This window comes from Myotis brandtii, unplaced genomic scaffold (assembly GCF_000412655.1).
Source record: "Myotis brandtii unplaced genomic scaffold, ASM41265v1 scaffold423, whole genome shotgun sequence".
Lineage (NCBI taxonomy): Eukaryota > Metazoa > Chordata > Mammalia > Chiroptera > Vespertilionidae > Myotis > Myotis brandtii.
Genome location: NW_005366214.1, coordinates 4,153,753 through 4,169,839, shown reverse-complemented (window position 1 = coordinate 4,169,839; position 16,087 = coordinate 4,153,753). Strand labels below are relative to the sequence as shown.

At 34.7% G+C, this 16,087-nt stretch overlaps 1 protein-coding gene across 2 annotated transcripts in view; it reads left to right on the top strand.

Moving 5' to 3' along the window:
* PCNXL4 (pecanex-like 4 (Drosophila)) overlaps window positions 1–14,462 on the top strand; it is a 27,239-nt gene extending 12,777 nt beyond the window's left edge. Inside the window, exons 3-11 of one of the 2 annotated variants that reach the window (XM_005874059.2) lie at window positions 99–278; window positions 368–879; window positions 1,130–1,230; window positions 1,356–1,475; window positions 3,433–3,793; window positions 6,832–6,935; window positions 8,096–9,123; window positions 9,500–9,686; window positions 13,734–14,462. In XM_005874059.2, the coding sequence (XP_005874121.1) occupies window positions 99–278; window positions 368–879; window positions 1,130–1,230; window positions 1,356–1,475; window positions 3,433–3,793; window positions 6,832–6,935; window positions 8,096–9,123; window positions 9,500–9,686; window positions 13,734–13,985 (2,845 nt within the window). In that variant the 3' untranslated portion in view covers window positions 13,986–14,462. Of the gene's footprint in view, window positions 1–98; window positions 279–367; window positions 880–1,129; window positions 1,231–1,355; window positions 1,476–3,432; window positions 3,794–6,831; window positions 6,936–8,095; window positions 9,124–9,499; window positions 9,687–11,076; window positions 11,359–13,733 lie in introns of those variants that run through there. The other variant, XM_014545944.1, reaches the window with a different exon arrangement.
* The last annotated feature ends 1,625 nt before the right edge of the window (window positions 14,463–16,087 follow it).

Sequence of the window (16,087 nt, the reverse complement as noted above, 5' to 3'; positions counted from 1 at the left end):
TGGTGTGGGAGGGGAGGGGTGTATGTTTTGTTTTTCCTGAAAAGATTCTCTGCTATATATAATTTTTGTATGATTTAAATATTTTCTTTTCCCTATAGGTTTATGGTAAATATACCAGCTCTAGAACAAATGAATCAGATTTTACACATCTTGTTTATATTTTTACCCTTTCTGTGGGCACTAGGGATTCTGCCCCCACCCGATGCGCTTTTCTTATGGTCAATGGAACAGGTTTTAGCGTTTGGCCTTGGCGGCTCATCTATGTCAACCCATCTACGGTAATTATTTTAAATACTAAAGTTATATGTAACTTACTCTTAAAGGACATTATTTCTTTTCAAACAAATCCTTTTTTTTTTCTCTGCAGATTATTAATAATGTTCATCATTTCTGCTGGAACAGCTGTAACATCGTATTTCATTCCCAGCACTGTTGGAGTGGTTCTTTTCATGACTGGACTTGGGTTCTTACTGAGTCTTAACCTAAGTGAGATGGGTTTTGTCTTCAAACACAGTGTAATTGGACACAGAGTTGGAATCAAATCTAAGACTTTACCCCTTGGTTCAGAAAAACAGTTTTCTTGGAAGGAATGCCTCTTCTACGTCATTATATTAGTCTTGGCTCTCTTAGAAAGTATTTTGCTGCATCACTTTGCTTGTTGTTCACAGATTTCCAAAACCAGCTCCCAGGCTATTGTTGGCTATGTTTTGATGATATTACTTATAGTACTATGGATACTTAGAGAAATTCAAAGTGTCTATATCTTTGGAATTTTCCGAAACCCTTTCTATCCAAAGGATGTGCAGACTGTGACATTCTTAAAAAAGCAAGCAAGGCTCATGAAGATTGGTGTTGTCAGACGGATTTTGCTAAATCTAGGTAGGAAGGTAAAAATTTACTAACTTTGTGTTATATCTACAAAGTGTACAGAAATATGGAATTCCCATATCTGTGTAATATATACTTCATACAAGTGTTTATTTTATGTTTTGGTTCATTTGTTTGGTGTGGTCTTTTTTTTTTTTTTAATAGCTTAAATGGGCATTTATAAAGCCTCATATTGGCCAAAATAAAATATGGTAGAAGGGGTTACATTGCCTTAATTAAATTTGTCTTTTGTTTGTCTTAGTGTCACCTTTTGCTATGATAGCATTTCTTTCATTGGACAGTTCCTTACAAGGGCTCCACTCTCTACTTGTCTCCATTGGATTCACAAGAGCTTTTAGAATGGTAATCCTAGTATGCACGTAATAGTACTTTCCTATTTCTAAATTTAATCGTGATTTTGTTTACTCTAATAGTTTACATAAGTTATCAAATTCTCCCTAATCAAGTGGATTTTTTGTGTACTGCAGGTATGGCAGAATACAGAAAATGCTTTACTGGAGATAGTCATTGTATCCACAGTGCACTTGTTGACCAGTATAGACACATGGTGGAACAGAAGCCTGAATACAGGAATCAGACTCTTACTAGTGAGTGTATTTTTTAACAGCTTTATTGAGATGTATTTCATATACCATTAAGTCATTCACTTAAAATATGCAGTTCAGCCCAGCCAGCATGGCTCAATGGTTGAGCATCAACCTATGAACCAGGAAATGATGGTTCAATTCTCGGTCAGGGCACATGCCTAGGTTGTGGGCTCAATCCCCAGTGTGAGGTGTGCAGGAGGCAGCCAATCAATGATTCTCTCTTATCATTGATGTTTCTATATCTCTCTCCCTCTCCTTTCCTCTCTGAAATCAATAAAAATATATTTTTAAAAATATGCAGTTTAGTGGTATCCCATATAATAAAAGGCTACCAGTAATATGCAAATTGTCCCCTCAACCAGAAGTTCAACTGGGAGTTCAACCAGGAGTTTCACCAGGGGGCCGGGCTGGCCAACCAACTGCCTGCAGCCCCTCCCCCCAGCTGGCCTGACCCGATTGGCCCCGATCAGGGCGGGCCGGCAGGACCCCACTCGTGCACGAATTCATGCACTGGGCCTCTAGTATATTCAGAATTTTTCATCCATCACCACAATCTAATTTTAGAACATTTTCAACATCCAGAAAGAAACCGCATACACATTGTATTTATCATTCCTAGTCTCCATCACACCCACCTCCTGATCCAGCCCCAGCAACCATTAATCTACTTTCTGTTTCTATGTATTTGCCTATTCTGGACATTTTATATTAATGGAAATATACAATATATAGTCTTTTGCATCTTGCTTCTTTCACTTATGTTTTCAAGGTTCATCCTTATTGTAGCATGTATCAGTATTCTTTTTTGTTGCTTAGTAGTATAGTATTCTGTTTTACTTTTGACTATGAATAATGCTACTATGCACATTTGTGTACACATTTTTTATATGGACATATGGCCAAATATTTTTCCAAAGTGGCTGCACCATTTAACATTCCCACCAAACAGTGCATGAGGATTCTAACTTCTCTACATCCTCACAAACACTTGTTATTATCTGACCTTTTCATTATAGTCATTATAGTGTCAACTGCTATCTTGTGATTTTGATTTGTATCTCTCTGAATGCTAATGATGCATCTTTTCATATGTTTATTGGCCATTTATGCATGTTTTTTGGAGAAATGTCTATTCCAATACTTTGCCCACTTTTATTTGGATTATTTATCTTTTTATTGTTGAGTTGTAAGAGTTCTTTATATATTCTGGATACAAGTTCCTTGACAGATATATGATAAAAGTTTTCTCACATTATGTAGATTGTCTTTCACTTTCTTGATGTCCTTTGAAGCAAAAAAAGTTTTTAATTTTGGTGAAGTTCAGTTTATCTGTTTTTTCTTTTATCACTTGTATTTTTTGTTTTATATCTAATAAACACTGCCCATTCCAAGATCAGAAAGATTTACTATATTTTCTTCTAAGAGTTTTACAGTTTTAACTCTTACATTTGGGTCTGTGATCTCTTTGAGTTAATTTTTATATATGATGTGAGGTAGGGTTTCAAATCTATTCTTTTGTATATGGATGTACAATTGTCTAGCACAATTTATTGGAAAAACTGTTCTTTCTTCAATGATGTTTCTTCTTCCCATCCATAAACATGAGATATATTTACATTTATTTAGGTCTTCTTTAGTTTATTTCAACAGTATTTTATAATTTTCAATATAGTACAAGTATGCTTTTGTTAAATTTATTTCTAAGTATTGTATTCTTTACGATGATATTATAGATGGAATTGTTTCCTTCATTTTTGGCTTATTTACTACTACAATGTAGAATACAATTGATTTTTTAATAATAATCTTATATCCTGAACCCTCCCTAAATTCTTATTCTAATAGATTTTAGATTTCATGAAATGAGAAAGAATAAGAAGTAAAAATTATCTTTAATAAGAAATAAGAAATATAAAAGATTATTTAAGAATAAAAAGTTATTTTTATGCCTCTACAGGTTGGTATCATGCGTGACCGTCTGATTCAATTCATCTCTAAATTGCAATTTGCTGTGGCTGTACTTTTAGCATCATGGACAGAGAAAAATCGTAGACAATCAACCACCACTTTATGTATACTCAACATTGTTTTCTGTCCATTCTTGTTGGTTTTCATAGTTTTTTCCACACTACTCTCTTCTCCCCTACTCCCCCTCTTCACCCTTCCTTTGTTCCTGGTGGGGTTTCCCCGACCTGTTCAGACTTGGCCAGGAGTGGTGGGCACTGCAGCCACTGTATGTGCAGATACAGTGTACTACTACCAAATGATCCCAAGTTTGACCGCTGCACTGCAGTCTGCAATGGTAGCTGGAAGTTTAGGTAAGTAAATGGCTTGTGCTTAAATACTCACTAATGTATTTAAAGTACAAAAACACGAACACACAGAAAAACAGTCTTTTGAGCCAAGTACTTATACAAATTATAATACTTTGATGTACAGGCAGAAAGACTAATATGAAGTAGAAGTAGATGTATATCTCCTGCTTCTTGTTGTTGTTATCTCCTGCTCCTTATTTTGAGGTAAAGTTATAAAATGAAAATACTAAGGGAAAATTTTAGTAAGATGATCTGACAATTTTTTAAAAAACTCTTTTATATGTTTTTATTGATTTTTAGAGAGAAGGGAAGGGAGAGGGATAGAGAGAAACGTCCATGAGAGAGGAACATCATCGATCAGCTGCCTCCTGCACACCCCTTCTGGGGATCAAGCCTGCAACCCAGGCATGTGCCCTGACTGGGAGTCAAACCACAGTCTCTTGGTTCCTGGGTTAACGCTCAACCACTGAGACACACCAGCCAGGCTAAACAACTTTTTCTTGAATAAAGTCAGGTTGTAGCCTCATTATTGAAACATGAAAACACTTTATCTCCCAAAATTTTTATGTATTTATGAGTTCATAGCAAGAAGATGCAGTAGCCTTAAACCCATAAAGAGTGAAAACTACCTTTATTTCACATAGTATCATATTGAAGAGCTTAAGGGAGTTTGCTCATATATTATTAGTTCTTATATAGCAACTTAAGCAGTCTGACAAAGTTACAGGGTAAGATAACAAAGGTTTTGGTCAATGATTGGTTGCCTCCCAAAATGAAGTGCTATGTAAATTAGCAATATTTTTAATGAGAATGAATGAATTTTATGATAATTATAATTTTATGTTACTTTTATAATTTTATTGTAGAACTATGTAATGCCTCTAAAGGTTGGTTTTAGATAAGGTATAAGCTGATGACAACAGTGTATAACCTCCTATCATAGGCACCTGAAACTTGTTTTAGAAATGAGCGATGACTTCCTAGAAAGCTGATGCCAGGCAGAATAGCAATTAAAATTACAATATGAATGTAATGTTTACTTGGGTTGAGCTTTTCTTTACGATGATGTTAGATAATTTAGAAAAAACTTTACCTTTATAGTACAGATTTTTTGTGAATAATCATTTTCCTTTTATAGGAAATATTCTATACTTTTAATACTTTTATCCAGTTCCAATTAATTTTTATTATGCAATGTTATGCCACTTTTAAGTGGCAGTGCTGTGCCACTTTTAAAAATACCTGTAAGATTAAACTCACATCTGAAATGATAAATACCTTAATAATAAAGTAGAAATTATACTTTATTATCAAATCAGTCACACTCAGCCAAGAAGTGTGTTGTAAAGTATTTCCTGGGGAAAAATGAGGTAACATTTCACACGCATCTGATTGGCAAAAATATAAAAAGTCTGACATTACCAAGTATTGGCAACGGGTATGGGGAACAGGAACTCTCAAATCCTGCTGGAAGGAAATGTGTGAATTTGTAAGCTACCTTGAAGAATAAACTTATAGTCTGTAGTAAAAATGTACATTCCCATCACCTAGTGATTCCAATTTGAGTCAGTGATCCAGTGATTCCAATTCTAGAGAAACTTGCACGTTTGTTTGGTTTAAGACCATTCCTACATTTGATTATTTGCTAGGAGGGCTCACGGGATTCAGCACATAGTCATAGTAAGAGGTCAGCCAAAGAACTTGTATGCATATAAGCATAACCAATGGACACAGACAATACGGTGGTGAAGGCCTGGGCTGGGAGCGAGGGTGGGCTGGGAGAGGACAATGGGGGAGAAAGACATATGTAATACTTGCAACAATAAAGAATTTTTTTAAAAAAGAAAAAGATATTTTATGGCTAAAGCATATATAGCGTAATCAGCCAAGGGAAAAGTCACTTTGGATAAGAGACTAGATGCAAACTTGCAGGTGTCCTCCCCAGTGTAGTCACACAGAATGTACTTAATTCCCCAGCAATGCGTTGTGACAACATGTGTGATATGTTGACTATCCGGGAAACTTACTTGAGATTCAATGTGTAGGGTTTTTGCTGGAGCTGGTCATGAGGCACCCTCCCTGCCTAATGCATACCAAAATTCCAGACTCCCAGAAGGAAAGCCAGTGTTTGGTATAAACTGTATTGTTTGTGCTGAAATACAAGTTCCCAAATGCCAGTCAAGGCAAATTTGTAAGCAGGCCTTTCAAGCATATCAGTTAGTTCTGTTTGTTAACTTTCCTGCACAACACCTTGTATAAGCAGACTTGCACAAAGATAATTTCTGCAGCATTATTAAAATTGGAAGCATCCAAAATGTTTATTAAGTGGGAAGTGAATATTCAAATTCAGCGCTATTTATATAATGATTTCTCAGTGTAGTTACAATGAATGATTGAGCTGTTTGCAGTAAATATAGGCAAATCTCAGACATAATGTTGTGAGAAAAACTAAGTTTTAAAAGTATTTGTACAGTGTAGTACGTAGCATTTTATGTAAATTTTAGTACCATAAAACTTTTTTAATTTATTGGTTTTGTAGAGAGAAGGTAAGGGAAAGAGAGAAACATCGATTTGTTGTTTTACTAATCTATGTATTCATTGGTTGATTCTTGTATGTGCCCTGACTGGGGATTGAACCATAAACTTTGGTGTATCTAACCAACTGAGCTACCTGGCCATGGCCCCACAAAACATTTTTATGCATGTCTATAAAATGTCCACAATGTTGTAAATCATTAATGTAAAGATGGCTTTTATATACAGTATTTAATACTTTTCTTGATATATTTAACATGTAGTTAGGATTTTATATAGCAAGTTCTAATATATTGTTTTCTGGAAACTATATCCTTGACTTTTTATTTATTATCACCTGTTGAGAGCTCAATTTAATGCAATGAATAGTTATTTCTATTTTTGATGTAAAGAGAGGGTCAAAGGAGTTGTGAATTAGTTGAAAGTGTGTTATCAATTTTAAAGATTCATGTGGAAAAATAAAACAAGTTTGAGCAATGACTTTTCTTTTTTCAAATTTGTTTTAGGTCTCCTCTTACCTGGTTCTCACTACTTGGGCCGCTTTCAGGATCGTTTAATGTGGATAATGATTCTAGAATGTGGCTATACTTACTGCTGTATTAACATTAAGGTCAGTGTGCATTTGAAACCTCTGTAGTACTATATTTATTTTGCATGTGTAAATGTACACATCAAACACTTAATAGTTCAGTTTGAAAGAGTATCTTTTAGTTACCTGTGAAAACACTTAGGGATTTTTAAAGTATATTTCAATATGTACATATTGATAGGCAGACTAGTGCTAATTGTGTAATAGAGCATAGTAACAAAACATACCTTCCCCCTTTTCGTCCAGTCCTCCTGTTCTTTTTATCCCTGTCTAATTGAGCCTCTCAAAAGTATGACTTTTTAATATTTTTTTCACACCTACATCATATAAGCATTCTCAATTTAATAAAAACTTTTGACCCCAATGCTTCTACCTGCTACACCCTGTGTGTGTTTTTTTCCTTCCTTTTAGAGCAAAATGCCTTTTTTGAGTTGCTTATAAAACCTAATAATGTGATTCCTTTTATTGATCTTTTGTGCTCCATGACACATGTGGTATAAGGACATACCTTTTGGTGGCAGTCTTTTTTTTCTTCCTTTTTTAATATTTTTGGATACAAGCTTGCTTAGTTTTGCCAAAAGAGAGCTGCTTTATGAAATTTACATTATAGTGGAAGGAGACAGACAATAACCAAATCCATAAATCTATTATTATTATTATTATTATTATGTTATTATAGTAAAAAAATGGAATATGAGAATGGTTAAATAAATTATGGCGTATCCACACAATAGAATAATGCTCTCATAAAGTAGGAGGGAAGGATACAAAACTGTTGTGCATATTGTATAATTCCAATTTTATTTTTTTCCCTCCAAAAATTATTTTAAAGGTTTGAATAAGTGTTATTCAACCTTGACTACAGATAGTCTTTTAAAATTACAGTCATATTGAATAAAATTATTTTGGTAATTTCTAGTGGAATTTCTAAAATTTCTTTTGAAATCATGGAATTACTTTTTATTTCTGTATCCAACATCAGATATGTTAAGGACCATTAAGTTGGAGTTAAGGTATATCTCTTGAGGTTAAGAAAATTTTTACATTTTTTAATATTTTTATTTTGAAAAACCAATCCAATTCCTTTTCCTTCTCTTTCAAAGAAAAATAATCCTACCTAATTGCTTTTCTCTATGTAATAAGTGATCATAAACTTGAGTGCTTTTTAATTTCTTCTTTAGGGGTTAGAATTGCAAGAGACATCATGTCATACTGCTGAAGCTCGAAGAGTTGATGAAGTTTTTGAAGGTGCCTTTGTACAAGAAGAATGTGCAAAAATATGTTCAATTAATAGACACTTTGGAAATGTCTTAACACCCTGTACTGTGTTGCCTGTGAAAATCTATTCTGATGCCAGGAATGTCCTCTCTGGCATAATAGATTCTCGTGATAACTTAAGAGAATTTAAAGGTGACCTTGTTAAAGTACTTGTGTGGATACTTGTTCAGTACTGCTCCAGAAGGTCCAGCATGCAGGAAAATGTCCAAAAAACTGAAAATAAAGGGAAAGCATCCCTAGTAATCCTGCCTGGTTTGAATACTTCACCACAAACCAAATCCCCAGAGGACACAGTTAGTTTAAATTCAGAAATTTTAGATGACTGGTCTGATGATGTTTTGGGTGATGAGCCAACTACCAAAAAAGAAAATGAAGAAAAAGATCAATTAAAAGTTTTGCAAAGTATAAATTTGCCTCTTCCAGGATCAGTAGAATCACGAGTGGTTGGTGATCATTCTATAGGCAAATTTACTGAAAATAGTCTTTACAAAGCAGTCATATTGGGATACCCTGCTATTGACAAAGGAGCACAAGAAGATACAGCATATATTCCTCTCATGGAGTTCAGTTGTTCTCATTCTCACCTGTTAAGCGTACCTGAGGAGTGGAGGTCTAACTGTGTGCCAAGTTCCAAAATGAGGGAGATGAGCTTATTGTTTCCAGAAGACTGGTACCAATTTGTCTTAAGGCAGTTGGAATGTTTCCCTTCAGAAGGAAATGTACTGGAAGAAATTGCAAAGGACAGAGTTTTAAAAGACTTTTATGTTCATGCAGTAATGACTTGTTACTTTAGTTTATTTTGTGGAGACAATATGGATCCTAGTCCTGGTCATATATTGAGAGTTTTCAATGGTGTTTTGCCTTGGTCTCTTGCCCTTGATTGGATGACTGAAAAGCCAGAACTGTTCCAGCTAACACTGAAAGCTTTCAGGTAATTCATTTTGATTACATACAAATTGTAACATTGGCAAGAATATGTTGAGTTTTTTAATAACCTAGAAGAAGATACATCTTCATTTCTAATTTTAAAAAATAATCACTTTCCTAAGAATGAAAAAATTGTTTACTATGTATTGTGATTTTATCAGGAATACACTTCAATGTATACTTCCTTATGTTTTCTTTGTGTGGGGAACTTATTTTTCATTTGGATTTCTTCACTTTAACTCCATCATTTCTCTCTTTTGATCTGAAATACCAACTGTATCATTTCAGTTTAATATCTTAAAAATATTGATTGAACAAAATCTATTTCATTTATAAAGTTGGTAAAAATTTCTAAAATTCTTTGTTTCTCCATTTTTTAGGTATACTCTGAAACTAATGATTGATAAAGCAAGTTTAGGTCCAATAGAAGACTTTAAAGAGCTAACTAACTACCTTGAAGAATATGAAAGCAACTGGTACATTGGTTTGGTATCTGATGAAAAGTGGAAGGAAGCAGTTTTACAAGAAAAACCATACTTGTTTTCTCTAGGGTATGATCCTAATATGGTAAGGTTAAAACTTAGTTTTTAAATTTTTTTGTATATTACCTTAAAGAACTGAAATCAATTATAAAGGATTTGAACTAAGTGATAGAGAGATGACATTCTATGTATTAATAACAGCTTTAATGCATCTATAATCGTGACTTTATGGTCAACATAGTCCAATTGTAAAATGACTGATTATTTACTTTTAAAAACTTAATAGGAGCCAATTAAAAATGTTGTGTATTCATGGTGTAATAACTGACTCATAGAATAGTCAAGTAAATGTCATTGCTATAGCATACTTGACTAAAAGGATTGTATTTCTATGCTAAATTCAAGTATAGAAATTATCACTTTGGGTTTGACTCCTAGAAGAAAAATTAATTTATGAGTGGCAAAGTATTTCTTTTGCTGACAGTTATACTTTATTTGAAGAATAACTGACTTGTGAAAATTACGAAAGACTTCAAATAGTGAATAATTTTTTAAAGATTTAGTACTTTTCTCATAGCATTTAAAATGTCACTGAGTGTGGACAAGTATGAAAGATTCAATGTTATGAGTTTATTATGGGTTCCATGTTGGCATTAGAACCTAAGAAGCTCTGCAGATGTGCTCCCCAATGAAAATGATGAAAGTCATTTTTAAAAACAAGCACTTAAAGTCTTGGAAATGGTCCTAAAAGTATACAGCAAATGAAGAAACACTTATTCAAAAAAAATCAACTAAAATGCAGTAGGTACAGTGAGAGTCTGTGGTATTTGAGCCAAGGCTCATTTTCTCCCAGCTCAGTAAGACAGAAACATTCATTCAGTATTTGGCTGGGAACAGAGCTCCTCTCCCTCAGCTGCCAGTTGGAGAACTAACGTTTTCTGAAAGAGGCAGGACTTCCAACATTTCTCATCTTATTCTCAGCTACCTGTTTGAGGCTGGGTTCTAAGCATATGTAGTCAAGATGTGAGACTTCCTTTCTGGATAACCTACCTCATTGGATGGAGACTTTAGCCTGGACATGGTGCTACTGAGAATACTAGGGCCCTCATCACCCTTGTGTACCCATAGGGTAGAGGTTCCACACTGGGAGAGGCAAGAAAAGAAGACCTGAAATTACTGCTGCCCCTCTACCAAATACTTATCTCCTGCAGCAGAGGTGTTACTCAGAGCACATCATTGTCTCACCTTCAGATTCAGAGCTCTGGCTCAGAGATTTTCTTCCAGTGAGAGAAGCAAATGATTAACAAAACAATAACAACAACAAAAGGAACCAGCATTATTTGCGAAACAGTGTAGTCACGTTGAAGCCTATGATTCTCTCAAAAACTATGGAGACTGTAGTGAAAAATAATTAAGAGATAGTTGGTAAGTTCATTAAAAACATAAGCTAAACTGTAGGCTGGGTGGATTAACAGGGAGAATCTGGAAAGAAACAGCAGAGAAGAGACCTCCTGGGATCAGAACAAATTTCAAACATTCATCTCCAGTTATTTTTTCAAAGGAGCCCAAATTTAATCGGATCAGTCTCTGAAGCAACATATGCCCCAAGTTATTGTTGAAAATGTAGAGCAATCAGTGGTGTTTAACAGCTGGGTGTGACCACTTAACACAGAGAGCTCTGCCAAAACTACTGCTGTCCCATGGGAACTGGGCATTCACAAGGCTGCACTACCCAAAGAGCAACATCAAAGATTTCACAGGCATGGAGGTAGGGATTAACTTCACTAAAGTTTGTATATTACCTTAAAGAACTGAAATCAATTATAAATTTGAACTAAGTGATAGAGAGATGACAAGGCTGCACTACCCAAGGAGCAACATCAAAGATTTCACAGTAGGCATGGAGGTAGGGATTAACTTCACTAAAATTATCCAAAACCTCACTAAACTAATAAGCAAATAATAATAGCAAGCCATGCAGTAGGGGGAGGAGAGTATTAGTACCCAGAATTGCTACAGTGTTATCTGAAATGTCCAGTTTTCAACAAAAATTATGAGGCATGAAAAGAAACAGGAAAGTCTGATCCATATACCAGGTTAAAAAAAAAAAAAAAGACAACAGAAATTGCCTATGAGATCAACCAGATATCAGATTAACAAAGATTTCAAAGTAGACATAAATATGTTCAAAGGACTAAAGAAAACCATGTGTTAAAAAAGTCAACAAAGTGGGCAACAAAATGGGTATAGAAGGAACATACCTCAGTGTAGTTAAGGCTTTATATCACAAGCCCATAGCTAACACCATACTCAATAGTGAAAAGCTGATCTAAGATTAGTAACAAGACAAGGATCCCTGTTCTTGCCACTTACTCAACACGGTATTGGACGTCTTAGAGCAATTAAGTAAGAAAAAGAAAAGTCATTAAAATCAGAAAAGAAGTAAAACTGGTACTAACTGTAGATGATATATTGTAAGCAGAAAACCCTAAGGACTCCACCAAAGTAATTCATTAAAGTTGCAGTATACAAAATCTACACTAATAAAAGACAAAGATGCTAATTGACCATACATTCACTATGCCCGCCAGCCAATCAGAGTGACTATATGATTAACCCAACCAAGATGGCGGTTAATTTGCATATACCAGCTGGGAGCGGAGACTGAAGACAATGTAGAAGGAAGCCAAGCGCTGCAGAAGGGAGCAAAGTAGAGGCGACGGAGACAGGAACAGAGCCAAGGCAGCGGAGACGGCCGCCTGGAGGCGGCAGGAGGCGGGAGCCAAGCCCTATTGCAGGAATCTTCCTGCAATGGGCCTCTAGTTAATATATAAAAATTGCTGCATTTCTATACACTAGTGAACTTTCATAAAGAGAAATTAAGAAAACATCTCATTTACAGTTGCATCACAAAGAATAAATACCTAAGAATAAATTTAACCAAGGAGGTGAAAGACTTGTACACTGAAAATTCTTAAGACATTGATGAAATAATTTGAAGAAGACACAAATAAATGGAAAGATAGTCCATGCTCATGGATTTGTCATCAGGGAAATGCAAATAACCACAGTGAACATCACTTCATACATACTAGGATGACTAAAATGAAAAAAATAGATAAGTGTTGTCAAAGATGTGGAAAAATTGGAACTCTAATACAGTGCTGGTGGAAATGTAAAATGGGGCAACCACTTTGAGAAACCTGACAGCTTTCAAATGATTAAACATAGAATTACCATCTGACCTAGTTTTTCACTGTTAGGTATATCCCCAAGAGAAATGAAAACATAGATACAAATAACTTGTACAAGAATGTTGACAGCAGTGTTATTCATAATTGCCAAAAGGTGGAAATAACCCAGCTGTTCATCACTTATGAATACACAAATTGTGGTATATCCATGCAATGGAATATTATTTGATCATAAAAAAGGAATGAAATACTGTAATATGCTCAACATGAATGAATCTTGAAAACATGTTAAGTTAAAGACTTCAGTCACAAAGACCACATATTATATGACTCCATTCATTTGAAATTTCCAGAATAGGCAAATTTATGGAGTTAGAAAGTACTGTAATGGTTCTTAGGACTGGGGGAATGAAGGGATGGGAAGGTAATAGCCAGAGTATACGGTTTCTTTTTGAGGTCGTGAAAATGGTCTAAAATTGACTGATGATAGTTTTATATATCTGAATATACTAAATAAACGGTTGAATTGTACACTTTATATAAGTAAATTGTATGGAGTGTGAATTATATCTTAGTGGAGCTTTTTTTTAAAAAAAGGGCCTATTGTGTGATTTCCACTGATTAGTATTTATGACTTATGCATTGGTGAGGCCAGATCTGATGAAGGAATAGAGAAGGAAATAGAAGTAGTGAGATTTTGATGTTCTGTTCATGGAGTGAAATGGCTGTCAGGGAATCTTTTCTCGCATACTTATCCATAGAATTACCTAATAGAGGTGACTGAATTCTGAAGACAAGCAACTCGTGTGTACATTTTAATACACCACTTTCTATGTTTGCCTCGAACGATAGGATTTTTTTCTAGGCTTATAAGTAAAATATAAAGGCCTGAATATAATCTCTTTTTTTTCTCCCCCCACCCCATTTGTACTTTAAAGGGAGTTTACACTGGGAGAGTACTTACCCTTCAAGAATTATTGATCCAAGTTGGGAAGTTAAATGCTGAAGCTGTTAGAGGTCAGTGGGCCAATCTTTCTTGGGAATTGCTTTATGCCACAAATGATGACGAGGAACGTTATAGTATACAAGCTCATCCACTATTTTTAAGAAACCTCACAGTACAAGCGGCTGACCCTCCCCTGGGATATCCAATTTATTCTTCAAAACCTCTCCATATACATTTGTATTAGAGCTTATTTTGACTTGTATTGTCATCAAATGGGATGTCTTTATTTTTTCATTCTAGAAGAGTAACTGGGTGATTTTGCAAACTTCACCGACCTTCCCTCTCTCTTCCCAAAAGTCAGATGCCTGGGAAAAGCTAAGCTCTATAAGTTGATTCTCTTAGGTATCTTAAGGGGGGGTGGGAAGGACTTTGTCTATCATAAAAGTTAGAACTATTGGCCAATATTTGTGCCCTATGGATTGTGGTAGGCTTTGTTAAATATGAAGCATTTGTATATAATTAGAAAATGACTTTTTAATGCTTTCTTAAATGTGTGATAGGTGACGTGACTTACAAAAGTCAACAACTATGTAATTTTTACATACTTAAAAAGATATTCCTATCAGTGTTTTTAAGTAATGATAACGGTGCTATTAAAAGTTACATAATGTATATATATTTATTTATTTGAAATGCAATTAAATTTTATAGTATTTTCAAACTTTGTGCTGTTTTATTTTAATATTTAACATGGTCTGAGTGACTAAATGTTTTCATATAATTATTTTCTTTTCATATACTTCAATTCAGAAACCTTAAAAATTTTTAATAAAATCTCTTCCAATAAAATATTTTTCTTCCAAGTATCCTTTTTATGCATGTGAAAGGAAAGGAACTTATCCCACTTATCATTTAATGCTCACAGGATTAGCAATATTAGGATAATCCATGATTGCTAGAGGCCATTCTATAGATCTAGATCAGTGGTTCTCAACCTTCCTAATGCCGAAACCCTTTAATACAGTTCCTCATGTTGTGGTGACCCCCAATTTCATTGTTACAAATTGAACATAATTAAAGCATAGTGATTAATCACAAAAACAATATGTAATTATATATGTGTTTTCCGATGGTCTTAGGCGAGCCCTGTGAAAGGGTCGTTCGACCCCCAAAGGGGTCGAAACCCACAGGTTGAGAACCGCTGATCTAGATCCTTATGCATTTCTTTTCAACTGAATATACTGTTTCTGAGGCATGACTTACCCAATAAAACTACCAGTTACTAGTGTTTTAGGGTGTCTGAGCTAAAGGCAAAAAGAGATGGGAGAAAAATTTTCATAATGTGAGCAGGAATTTATTTTCATTTTCTAGCTGTTTACAAACTTTTTACAGGTACATATAATGAGGAGGAACAATGAATCTGCATCACTTGAGACATTAATTTCCTGTACTCATTACTTTGTTTCCAACTAAATCTATTGTAGCCTCCTCAGTTCATAATAGAGTAGCACATTCTTTTTAGAAATGATTGGAATTATTTGAAATGTAGTGATTAGATTTTTTTATTATTATTCCATTTATTTAGTATGTGGAACAATTCAATCCAGCAATGTTAAAGGATAACTTTTTGCACTAATTTTTACTTAATGAATTCATGCAGTTTGTATGTTAGTCAATTTTGGGGAAACAGCATGGTTGTTAAGAAAACAGGGCTTGATGTTACATCTGAGTTCAGAGGTCAGTCTTATGATTTACATAATTGAGATTTACTAGCTGGACAATTTTATGTATTTTTTGTCACCTATGAAAATTCTCTCAAAAATACTCTCTGCCCTGGCCAGTGTGGCTTAGTTGGTTGGAGGGTCATCCCATACACCAAAGAAGGTGGTAGGTTTGATTTTTGGTCAGGGTGCATACCCAGGTTGTAGGTTTGATCCCTGGCAACCAGTCAATGTTTCCCACATTGATGTTCTCTCTCTTGTTTTCTCTCTCCCTTCCTCTCTCTGAAATCTAAAAAACACTCTCTGTGACTATCTGTTTTAATGACTGTTTAACATTGATAGATTTAGCAATCGCGTAAGTAATGGACATTTTAAGTTGTTTAAAGATTTTCACTATTATCATAATGACAAGCCATGCTTTTCCTTCACGTCGCATCCTCCTCAAACTGCTCCCATGCCTCTCTCTTTCGTTCATGGCAAAGTTTCCTCATCTTCCACTTGTCAAACCATTCCAGTCTGGATTCCATTTCTACTATTTCCCCAAAGAAAGTTTTAATTAAGGTCCCTATTTAGTTTCAAATTGTCAAATCAACTAGTCACCTTTTGTTCTCGTCTTATTTGTCCT